The sequence below is a fragment of the Tupaia chinensis genome, unplaced genomic scaffold (assembly GCF_000334495.1).
Source record: "Tupaia chinensis unplaced genomic scaffold, TupChi_1.0 Scaffold000270_2, whole genome shotgun sequence".
Taxonomy (NCBI): Eukaryota; Metazoa; Chordata; class Mammalia; order Scandentia; family Tupaiidae; genus Tupaia; species Tupaia belangeri.
Window position 1 is genome coordinate 3,846,839 of NW_006159751.1, and position 12,876 is coordinate 3,859,714.

The 12,876-nt window shown below is 38.8% G+C and overlaps 1 protein-coding gene across 1 annotated transcript in view; it reads right to left on the reverse strand.

Moving 5' to 3' along the window:
• The window catches only part of RSBN1 (round spermatid basic protein 1), a gene marked incomplete in the record, with an annotated part of 62,698 nt that overhangs the window by 12,454 nt on the left and 37,368 nt on the right, over positions 1-12,876 (reverse strand). Inside the window, 2 exon segments of the mRNA XM_027772313.1 lie at positions 1-15; positions 321-458. Coding sequence (XP_027628114.1) covers positions 1-15; positions 321-458 — 153 coding nt within the window.

The following is a 12,876-nucleotide window of genomic DNA, read 5'->3' on the forward strand; positions in this document are numbered from 1 at the left end:
CCAGGGCAAAGTCATCTAGAAATCAGATGAATGAGTCACATTAAAAAAATTTTAGATTATACAAGTTCATCTCCCCTATCCAAGTAAAATTTCTGAAAAGCCAGTTTTCAAGTGTATAAAAAGAAATAAATTGCTATATAACGTAAAATGTATATAAAAATAATTTAAGTATTGCTTCATACTAATACTTTCCTAAATACTTCTATTCATAGTACTAGATAAAACTTAATTTTAATAGGCAAGGTGAACTTAATACTCTTTAATATAAATTACCCACTTTGGTGGTGACCAAAATTTTAATAATTTAAATTAACACTCACTTTCAGAAATGGTGATTCTTCTAACATATCAAGGAACTCTGGGAAATAATCACCAACTTCTTCATCTACTGCTCCAACAAGACTTATCTGCCGCATAGGACCTGCTCGGTAGGTGCCACAGCAGTACGTCCTGTTGACCTGTGATAAAAAGAGATGGGAACAAGGACTGAAGTGCACTACAATGCAATGAAAGAATCAGGACAGGGTATTATATCCAGTGTTGCTATTGCTTCCAGACACTAAGAACTCAGTGATCAGTACCTTGGATAAAAGTCAACTGTTACAGAGAAGCATCCGAACACACTGACAAATACACTCATACAATATGTGCCCCAAACAGAAATTTCAACCTGCAAGTTAGCCCATAGTTTCAACATTTCAAAGACATTAAGCTACTTAAACTCCTCTAAAAATGCTAACTTTGAACTTGATGTGATCTTTATTTAGAGAAAGAAAAAACAACAAATGAAAAATGATATTGTCAGGGCAGAGTTAAAAAAAAAAAACCATAGTGAGATTCATCTTCCATATTCCTGCTATATTCCCTAACTTGAAATCTTCACTTCAGGCAGGATACCAGGCTGACTTTAATAAATCTAATCTATTACTTCTACATAAGGGACATAAGGGCCTCCACTTCAGACAGGCTGATCTTTTCCTCTATTCAACTTAAGCCAGACTTATTTTTACTTTTAGTGCTTTTTCTCTTGAATCTGCCCACCTTGGAGTGATTTCTTTTACTGTCAACTCAAATTTTAACCATTTTTTCAAAGACAAGCTCAAGAGTTCTCTTTTTCTAGATGTCTTCCTAGTTACCCTCCGTGATCTTTCTCTTTTTTCGAGTCTAAAGTTGCCTGCAAGCACACGTACATTTTTGCTATATCAACTATCTAGTGAAGTTAGGGCATGTTCTATACAGATTTATAGCCAGGGGCAAATTCAAATGAAATTTACTGATTTGATAAAAGCTTATATTATTGCTCTAGTCATTTCATGACAAATCCTGTGCATCCACATAAACTAGAGACTAAGAATGCTGAATTTTAACCAAGGTTTCCACCTCAGATTAGTTACTGAGCAGTTTTTACCCCTCTCCCCCCACAAACCCTGCCCTTCCCCCCTCCCCCAGAGGGCACATGTGTTCATCAGAGAGAGACAGAACAAAAGAGGTACAAAGTACACCCAAAATGGAATATAGGATGCCATAATCCCCTCTCCATTACTCCATCCAGTCAGGATTTTAGGCATGCGCACGCACACACACGTTTGTGCAGGAAACATGCACTTGGTTCCCAGAGCAAGGAACGGTTTATAAGGAGACCTGGGACAAGGTCAGAGAACAGATCAGGGAACAATATACAACAGAGGGTCCTAACAGGATTCCCATTTTTGCCTTTTCTCTGTGGAATTTAAGTAAGGAGTATTTGAGACAAAACCCTGGGGGTGGGGGTGGGGGGTAAAATAAAAACAGAGCTCGCTTAGTAACGCCACTGATAAACACTTTAGGGCGCTATTCCTCCCTCCTACCTAACAAATCATAGTCTGTAACCAAAGACAAGGATAAAGAGGTAATACCTGGTAAAGAAAATGACTGGCACCATGTAATTTCTCTGATCTTTTTGGGGTGGAATCTGATAAACACATGTGGCTTCCTTTAGCCTGATACTGCTCTATATTATAGAAATTGACAATAGGCAGATAGTGACAAGAACAGGCAGATAGCATTTTCATATGCAAATGATTTCACAGCCATGCAAATGAAGTTCACAGAAGCACTTTTCTGCGTGCATCTATAAAGGTCACCATATCTGCTCAGATTGGTCACTCTCCACATGAGTGGGTATGTGTGCTTACCATAGAGAGAAAGTTCCCAATGGGTCATGATTATACCACAATCCTTCTTCTTCCATTTCTCTATTCTGTCAGGATTTTGAGCAATACATGCACATATGCTCAGAGTGTTTTTCAAGCCACCAGGTCAGGATTCAAACTGCATTCAACTATGTGGGGATCCGGCTCCCAATGCACAGCACAGCACTTAACCACTGTACTATGGGATCCTTGCCTCACTTTTATTCATTTTTCATTTCATTGCAGTAAGTTTTCTACTCACACTGCTCCTAAAACAAATTACCAATGACTTAACCCACAGCCAAACCCAAAGGGTGCTTTTTTGACTTCCCTTCTAGGCTTTCTCCTCTCCAAAATGTGTTGTTGCAGAGTTGGCTCAGTTCTCATTCAACACATTATCTGCAGGTGGTTTCAATACAGATTTAACTACCACCTGAGTCCTGCTATATTCTGTATGTATATCGATAACTTAAAACTTTCCCGAAAATTCAGACCTTCATAAACAACTGCCTTCTGGATAGGCTTCAGACACCCTCAAATGTAGTACTTATAACACTGAACTATTTTTCTTATAAAGTTCCCACCTATTCCTAAACCTGAATTTCTTTTCCTTCTGAATTTGCTTCACCAGTTGATGATACTTATTTTCTCAGTTCCCAAATCAAGAATTTTAAGTTCCTCTTCCTCAGCCCTTTAATATAAAAATCTAGATTTCAAAATCTGCAGTGTCTCACTGCCTTAATTTGGGAAATAATAATTTCTAACTGAATTGCAAAAAGCTCTGAACCAATATTCTCACTTCAGAATTCCCAGCACCAAGAGCTACCCCATGCACTTTTATTAAAATTTTTTCTAAAAATTATTTAATTCTATTTATTTATTATTATTTAATTTGAACAGAGAAATAAAGACAGAGAAAGAGAAGGAAAGTGAGGAAGCAAGCCACCAGGTCTGCCCCACCCCATGCACTTTTATGAATGATCTCATCGGGGAAAAAAATATTTTAAAAAACTAACATTCAACTTTTCTGTTTTAAATCTTTTAGTAGCTCCATATTATCTACTACATCAAATTCAAATTCATTTCATGGAAAAGCCCTTCTCTATTATTTGATCTATCATTCTAAAGAAAATTTCCACATTTGTCACATTATAAAAACACATTTTCCACATTCGAAATAATCTGTGCTGCCTCCATAACTTTTCATGTTACTACCCACCTTTAAAACTGTTTATCCTTGAAAATGATTAAATAAACAGAATAGGAAAAAGAAATGAAAATAAGGTTTCAAAGCCAAAGAAATGAAGTACTTAACATTTATAGGCTTTATCTGAATTGGCTTTGGAATTATAACTAGATCAAAAAAAAGGTAAGAAACAGAGGCATAGACTTGGAAATTATATACAAAGTATAATTTTTAAAGTGAGTAAGACTTGAGAGAAGAATAATGAAAAAAGAAAGCAAACAAGTGAGCAAGCAAGTTGGACCATTAGGAAGACACTAATTACTCCAGAGTGCATTTTCAGTAAAGAACTAGGTTGGGAGGGCAGCAAGTGGCATGGTGGTTGGGATGCTGGACCCTCATATGGCCAAGCACAGTTCAAGTCCTGGACATAGTGGCTTGCCTTTGTTTTCTGTCTCTGTCTCTATCTCTGTCTCTGTGTCTCTCTTTGGTGAGTGCATATGTCCTATAGAAAATTTAAAAAACAATAATAATAAACAAAAAATAAATTAAAAATAATTCTTAAAAATGCAAAGAAAGAAAATAAGTTTAAAGGAAGTTGACAAATGACTGATAAGGAAACATGCTTTCAATTTAGGCCAGGGGTTGGCAAATAACATCCCACAGGCCAAATCCAGGCTGCCAAAGTTTTACTGGAACACTGTCATGCCCATCCATTTACTTGACAATAACAGTTAAGTATTAATAGCTGCAAGAGAAAGGTATGGCCCTCAGAGCCTGAAATACTTGAAAAACTTTGCCAACCCCTGATTTAAACCACTCATGTAAGTAGGCAATAAGTCTGAATGTAAACTGTGAAAGAGAATAATCTGTTATTTACTACTATAGACCTGTAATAAAAAGTGCCTAGTGTGTAGTCATAAATATTTGTCAAATTTGGTTATGCTGAGTATAGAAATGAAGTAATCAACCAGAGATGAGCTGCTGATTAACAATGTCTGTATGTTGCATTTAAAAATTTAATAAATGCAAATGTTTCTGATGCATTTAAATAATTAACAGTGGAAAGCAGAAGTTCAACTGCATTTATGACCACAAAGTCAACATGCACCAATTGTATGAAACTGATGCCAAATAAGCAAACTACTAATTACCCCTTAGTAAGTATTCTCCTATTTCATAAGAGAACATCCTGGGCATATGGCCAATGAGCTAAGCTCCCTGGCAGTTCCGTGTGGCCTGTGACTGACTAAGTTCTGGCCAATAGGCTATTAGCCTGAGCTACACATGCAATTTCCAGAGCATGCCTTTATAAGGAAGCTGCTTGCCTTTCACTTTCTCTTTCTTGCTTTTAAGGGTGGAAATAGAGTGGTAGAGAGACAGGCTCAACTATGCACATGGTAACATCAGAGGAAACAGAAAACTTAAAGACAGAAGGAAACTAGGACCATGAATGGTATCATGGAACAGTTGCTTAGCTCTGGACTGTTACACAAGAGTCTGTTGTTTACTTTTGTTTTAGCCCGTGTATGGCTCTTTGTTATGGATGCTTTACCTCTATCTACTAAGGGAGGTAATAATGCACACGTGACACCTGGAGTATTATCTCTCTTAATCTGAGTTTTAAAAATCTGTAACTAGGACACACCCAAAGAGAACAATTAAGGTGACGAGAGCCTTGCAATCCACACAAATTAGAAAGAGTACAAGAACTGTAAAGATTTCAAAATTACTTAAACTCTGAAAAAATGAGAAGGGGGACACAACAGTCTTCAAATACTTCAAGACTTATTACAGAAGACAAGATTTATATAACCTGGGGACCAGCAGTTAGCTTAATGGCTATGTTGCTGGACTCCCACGTAGTCAACCACAGTTCGAGTCCTGGACCCGGTGGCTTAAACTCACGCCAGGTGCATGTACGTGTGTGCCCAAGATCCCGAGGGGAGAATGGAGGAGAAGGGATTGCGGCGTGGCCATCCCCCCTGGGGGGTGATTTCTCACCTTCTGTCTCTCTGTCTGTCTCTGGTTGGCTGGGGAGCGCACGCAAAAACCTCTCAAAAAAAAAAAAAAAAGATTTATATAACCTGAAAGAACAAGAGTTACATCACTCACTCAAGTCAGGTTTATTGTGTATTGTGTATTACATATACTGTCCTTAACACAGATAAAGCAAACCAGACCTGTTCCCACTAAATGAAGCTTGCAGTCTACTTGGGAGATGCAGACACTATCTAAACAAATATTTAAGTATAAGCTACGACATCTTTACATGGAAGTAGAACACATGACACCATAAAAGAGAACATAGATCCTGATTCAGAAATAAAGTGTTCCTCAAAGTAATATAGACCTAAAATCTGAAGATTTTAGAGGGAAATAAAAAATCTCTAAAGTGTCTTCCATCGTCTAAAACAAAGTGAATGATACTGAAAACAAAAAGAAAATTCAAGATCAGACTGGAGAAATGAGCTGTGGCTAGATTATGAAGAACATTGAAGACCACATTAGAGATTGTGGAAAGCCACTAAAGAGTCTAAAAGAGAAGAAAAGTTATCCAATTTGTCTTTGTTCTTTTTTTTTTAAGGTTTGCTTTTTTTTTTTCCCTTGATGTTCGGTTTTCTTAGAGGGGCACAAAAAGAAAAGGGACCAGTTGGAGAGTTCTGTGATATTTTAAATAAGAATGATAAGCCAGGACTGACCCTGTAGCTTAACAGTTAAGGGAGCTAGATCCCACATAGCCAACCATGGTTTGAATCTCAACCGTGGCCATTTAAAAAACGTGCTGAGCATGTGCATGAATGCCCCAAATCCCAACAGGAAGGAGAAATGGAGAAGGGATTGTAGAGTGACTGATCACACTCCATTGAAGAGGGTGCTTTCTCCCATCTCCTGTCTGTCTGTCTGCTCTCTGGTGAGTGCACATATGGCAATAAACAAATAATGTAAACAAAACTGTTTTAAGGGTTTTGCCACAGGTCATTTGTGCTTACCAAAACAAGACAGAAAATATTTACTAATTAGATGAGTGAAAACTGGCGCTGTGATAGTTTCAATATTATTTTCTCTTTTTTAGAGATTTTTGCTATAGGATTACCAGAGAGACAGAAAGCGAGAAACCACCACCTGGGAGGGAGATGGCCAGGCTGCAATCCCTTCTCCATTCTCTTCTCAGGATTTTAGGGACACATGCACTGGGCATGAGTTTCAAGCCACTGAGTCCAGGACTCAAACCATGGTCAACCAAGTGGGACCCCAGTACCTTAACCACTATGCAACCTGATGGCCCCTCAATATCATTTTCTGAAGAGTAAGGTCGGGGGGAGAGGGGACTAGCACGTGGTGTGGTGGTTAAAGGGCTGGACTCCCACTGGTCCTCTGTGGTTCGAGACTGACCTGGAGGCTTGCTTTCTTGCTTTCCCTCTCTCTCACTCTCTGTCTCTCTCTGGTCAAATTAATTTTAAAATAATAATAATAAATTAACTGTTTATTTAAAAAAAAAAAGAGTGAGGCTGTATTTCTTTTTAGAAGTTGATTTGTCAGTTGTATTTCTTTTTATGTGAACTGTCCATTCAAGTTGTCTGGTTATTTTTATAATAAATTCTTGGTATTCTTCTTAGCTATTTCTAGACCTCTTAATAATTGAAAGAGGTTAATCCTCTTGTCAGTGATATCAGTTGTATATAATTTTCATAATTTGTCTTTTAACTTTGTTCACAGGTTTACTTTAGGAGAGTCAGGTCACGGACCTTTCCCACTTTAAAAATTACAAAAGAATTCTTCTATATTTCCTTCAATTTTTTTTTATGTCCCCATTTTAAACATTTAAATCTTTGATCCCATTTGGAATTTATGGTGGTATACTGTGACATCGATACAAAGGTAAATTCTAGAGAGGCACAAAGATGTCTGAACATATTTGCTGTCATCAGTGATTTGAGATGCTACCCCTTTTTATACATCAAGCACCTATAATGCATTTGGGTCTATTTCCCTTACTTTTCTTTCTCACTGAACAGTATTTACAAATGGGCATACACTGATTTAATAAATACCTTTGGAATGAATGTATTGGTATGTAGTAGGGCATTCCTCTATCACTGCTTTTTCTTTTCTAGCTGTTCTTCCATACTTAACTTTTTACATAAAAACTTCAAAATTAGCTTGGTTTTCCCCTCAAAAAAAACTATATGTTATTGGTATTGTATTTGACTTGTAATTTAAGAAATACTGTCATTTTGGATTCTTCTCATCCAAGAACACAGTATGTCTATGTTTCATTTTTTAATACCAATGGGAAGAATCTAATAAAAGCGAGAGGACCTCCATTATACATGGTAGATCAAACAATGACATATTTCTATTCCTTATCAAAATCCCACTCAAGTAAGAGTAAAATAGAAAAGGGACCAGCAGTTGGCATAATGGCTGAATCGCTGGACTCCCATGTGGTCAACCTTGGTTCGAGTCACTAGACCCGTGGCTTAAACTCATGCCAGGCACGTGTGTGTGTGTGTATGCCCAAGATCCCGAGAGGAGAATGGAGAAGGAATTGCAGCATGGCCATCTCCCCAGGGGTGATTTTTCACTTTCTCTCTCTCGTTCTCTCTTTCTGGTGAGCACACACGCACTACAGCAAAATCCTCTCCAAGAAAAAAGAAAGAAAAAGTAGAAAAGGCTATAAATCCCAGAAAGTCAAAGAGAACAGAAGTAAAAATTATAGATATGAACTATGAAACATTTTGGAAGGTAAAAAGTATATAGGGGAGGGGCCAGCAGATGTCATAGCAGTCAGGTTGCTGGACTCCCACATGGCCAATTGCAGTTTGAGTCCTGTACCTAGTGGCTTGAAAATCATGCTAGATGCATGGGCGTGAGTATCCAGGATCACGGGAGGAGAATGGAGGAAAAGGGACTACAGTGTGGCTATCCCCCACAGGGGGTGATTTCCCACTTTTCCTTTCATTCTCTCTCTCTCTCGCCAGTACACATGCCCTAAGGTAACCCTCACCTGCAAAAAAAAAAAAAATATATAAATCTCAACCGTGGCCATTTAAAAAACGTGCTGAGCATGTGCATGAATGCCCCAAATCCCAACAGGAAGGAGAAATGGAGAAGGGATTGTAGAGTGACTGATCACACTCCATTGAAGAGGGTGCTTTCTCCCATCTCCTGTCTGTCTGTCTGCTCTCTGGTGAGTGCACATATGGCAATAAACAAATAATGTAAACAAAACTGTTTTAAGGGTTTTGCCACAGGTCATTTGTGCTTACCAAAACAAGACAGAAAATATTTACTAATTAGATGAGTGAAAACTGGCGCTGTGATAGTTTCAATATTATTTTCTCTTTTTTAGAGATTTTTGCTATAGGATTACCAGAGAGACAGAAAGCGAGAAACCACCACCTGGGAGGGAGATGGCCAGGCTGCAATCCCTTCTCCATTCTCTTCTCAGGATTTTAGGGACACATGCACTGGGCATGAGTTTCAAGCCACTGAGTCCAGGACTCAAACCATGGTCAACCAAGTGGGACCCCAGTACCTTAACCACTATGCAACCTGATGGCCCCTCAATATCATTTTCTGAAGAGTAAGGTCGGGGGGAGAGGGGACTAGCACGTGGTGTGGTGGTTAAAGGGCTGGACTCCCACTGGTCCTCTGTGGTTCGAGACTGACCTGGAGGCTTGCTTTCTTGCTTTCCCTCTCTCTCACTCTCTGTCTCTCTCTGGTCAAATTAATTTTAAAATAATAATAATAAATTAACTGTTTATTTAAAAAAAAAAAGAGTGAGGCTGTATTTCTTTTTAGAAGTTGATTTGTCAGTTGTATTTCTTTTTATGTGAACTGTCCATTCAAGTTGTCTGGTTATTTTTATAATAAATTCTTGGTATTCTTCTTAGCTATTTCTAGACCTCTTAATAATTGAAAGAGGTTAATCCTCTTGTCAGTGATATCAGTTGTATATAATTTTCATAATTTGTCTTTTAACTTTGTTCACAGGTTTACTTTAGGAGAGTCAGGTCACGGACCTTTCCCACTTTAAAAATTACAAAAGAATTCTTCTATATTTCCTTCAATTTTTTTTTATGTCCCCATTTTAAACATTTAAATCTTTGATCCCATTTGGAATTTATGGTGGTATACTGTGACATCGATACAAAGGTAAATTCTAGAGAGGCACAAAGATGTCTGAACATATTTGCTGTCATCAGTGATTTGAGATGCTACCCCTTTTTATACATCAAGCACCTATAATGCATTTGGGTCTATTTCCCTTACTTTTCTTTCTCACTGAACAGTATTTACAAATGGGCATACACTGATTTAATAAATACCTTTGGAATGAATGTATTGGTATGTAGTAGGGCATTCCTCTATCACTGCTTTTTCTTTTCTAGCTGTTCTTCCATACTTAACTTTTTACATAAAAACTTCAAAATTAGCTTGGTTTTCCCCTCAAAAAAAACTATATGTTATTGGTATTGTATTTGACTTGTAATTTAAGAAATACTGTCATTTTGGATTCTTCTCATCCAAGAACACAGTATGTCTATGTTTCATTTTTTAATACCAATGGGAAGAATCTAATAAAAGCGAGAGGACCTCCATTATACATGGTAGATCAAACAATGACATATTTCTATTCCTTATCAAAATCCCACTCAAGTAAGAGTAAAATAGAAAAGGGACCAGCAGTTGGCATAATGGCTGAATCGCTGGACTCCCATGTGGTCAACCTTGGTTCGAGTCACTAGACCCGTGGCTTAAACTCATGCCAGGCACGTGTGTGTGTGTGTATGCCCAAGATCCCGAGAGGAGAATGGAGAAGGAATTGCAGCATGGCCATCTCCCCAGGGGTGATTTTTCACTTTCTCTCTCTCGTTCTCTCTTTCTGGTGAGCACACACGCACTACAGCAAAATCCTCTCCAAGAAAAAAGAAAGAAAAAGTAGAAAAGGCTATAAATCCCAGAAAGTCAAAGAGAACAGAAGTAAAAATTATAGATATGAACTATGAAACATTTTGGAAGGTAAAAAGTATATAGGGGAGGGGCCAGCAGATGTCATAGCAGTCAGGTTGCTGGACTCCCACATGGCCAATTGCAGTTTGAGTCCTGTACCTAGTGGCTTGAAAATCATGCTAGATGCATGGGCGTGAGTATCCAGGATCACGGGAGGAGAATGGAGGAAAAGGGACTACAGTGTGGCTATCCCCCACAGGGGGTGATTTCCCACTTTTCCTTTCATTCTCTCTCTCTCTCGCCAGTACACATGCCCTAAGGTAACCCTCACCTGCAAAAAAAAAAAAAAATATATATATATATATATAGAAAATAGCAGAGTAAACATTTTTGGGGAGGTAAAAAGTGTATATGAGAATTAGTAGAATACCTGTATAGAGAATATCCCAAGACCTAGTTTGTGCTACAGAATCATGGAAAGGCTAAATATCACAAAAGGTGGAGAACCAAGCATGGAACTAAAAAGAAAGCAGATGGACTTAACAGTTATACAAGAGTCAGTTAGAACCCTCCACTTACCTTCTATCTCCTTACCCCATACTTCTTTTCTTCTATATATTTGTGAAGAAAGTGACTCAAAATGCCTACGGATACAAGGATACTAGGCACAGAGTGAGAGAAAGCCATTACACTAAAAGCAGGAGATTAAGTAAAATTCCCTAGCTCAGCTCTAAGAATTCTAGCAGAGAGAGGTATAACCAACTATATCCCTGGCAAAAACGTGGAGGGTTAAGTGTAGAAATTTACTTTCTCACTTTTTTCCCCTCCCCTCCCCACCCCTGCTCCTTCTCTCTGGTCAAATTAAAATCAATCAATCAAGTTAGATAAAATTTTTTTTTGAGAGTCTTTTTTTTTTTTTTTGAGAGGCTTTTTGCTACAGGGCGCATGCGCTCGCCAGAAAGACAGAGAGAGACAGACAGAAAGCGAGAAATCACCCCCCAGGGGGGATGGCCACACCGCAATCCCTTCTCCTCAATTCTCCTCTCAGGATCTTGGGCACGCACGCACATGCGCCCGGCGTGAGTTTTAAGCCATCGGGTCCAGGACTTGAACTGCAGTTGACTACGTGGGAGTCCAGCAACATAGCCATTACGCTAACTGCCAGTCCCGAGATAAAATAATTTTTTTTTTTTTGAGAGGCTTTTTGCTACAGGGCGCATGCGCTCGCCAGAAAGACAGAGAGAGACAGACAGAAAGCGGGAAATCACCCCCCAGGGGAGATGGCCATGCCGCAATCCCTTCTCCTCAATTCTCCTCTCAGGATCTTGGGCACGCATGCACCCGCACCCGGCGTGAGTTTTAAGCCACCGGGTCTGGGACTCGAACCGCGGTCAACTACGTGGGAGTCCAGCAACATAGCCATTACGCTAACTGCTGGTCCCCAAGATAAAATAATTTTTTAAAAAAGAAGAAATTAAAATCCTCAGACAAGAGATGTCTAAACATTGATATTTGAAGGTTTTTTCACAATGATATGCCAGATTCCCTACCTAGTCATCAAATGCTAAGTCCTACCTATGTGTTCAGGATTGTAATCAATTTTATATTTTCTCATGTTTAAATATAGAGTACCAGATGTTTGAAGAAAACACCTAACAAACAGAAAACTAAATCAAAATAACTTAAATAAAACTGACAACTTAGAGAATAAATAAAAAGTTCAAAATAAGTATAATTAATACCATCAAAGATGAAAGAAAAAAATTGCATCCAGAAAACAAAGTTTTTCCTTTTGGGGCCAGCAGATAGCACAATGGTTACTTCACTGGACTCCCACATAGTCTCTCATGGTTCAAGTCCCGGACCTGATGGCTTTAAATTCACACTGGGAGCATGTGCACACACCCCTAAGATCCCAAGAGGAGAATGGAGGGGAAGGGATTGTGGTGTGGCCACTCCCTCTGGAAGTGTCTCTGTCTCTTTGGTGAGCACATGCACCAAAAAAGCAAAAATGTCTTTTAGTTTTGGTTAGAGGGCCTATGCACACTCCAGAGATACAAAGAATGAGAGAGAGAGAAAGTGTGGAATCACCCACCAGGGGAAATGGCCAAGCAACAATACCTTCTCCTTTAGTCTCCTCTCAAGATTTTAGGCACACAGGTACACACACCTGGTGTGATTTTCAAGCCACTAGGTCTGGGACTAGAACTGCACAGTCAGCCACACAGGATCCAGAGCCTTAACCTCCGCATCACCTGCTGGCCCCAGAAAACTATTATTTTAAAAAAGACATAAGCCAGCAGGTGGTGTGGTTAAGGCACTAGACTTCCATATGGTCAACCTCAGTTGGACCTAGTATCTTAAAACTCAAGCTGAATGCATGTGTGTGAGCAACCAAAATCCTGAGAGGGAAATGGAGAAGGGCTTGCAGCATAGCCATCTCTACTGGGTAGTGATTTCTTAGTTTCTGTCTCAAATGCACACATGCCCTATAGCAAAAATCTCTCATAAAAAAAAAAAAAAAAAAAGAACAGAGAACAAGGACACATAACTTCAAAACAT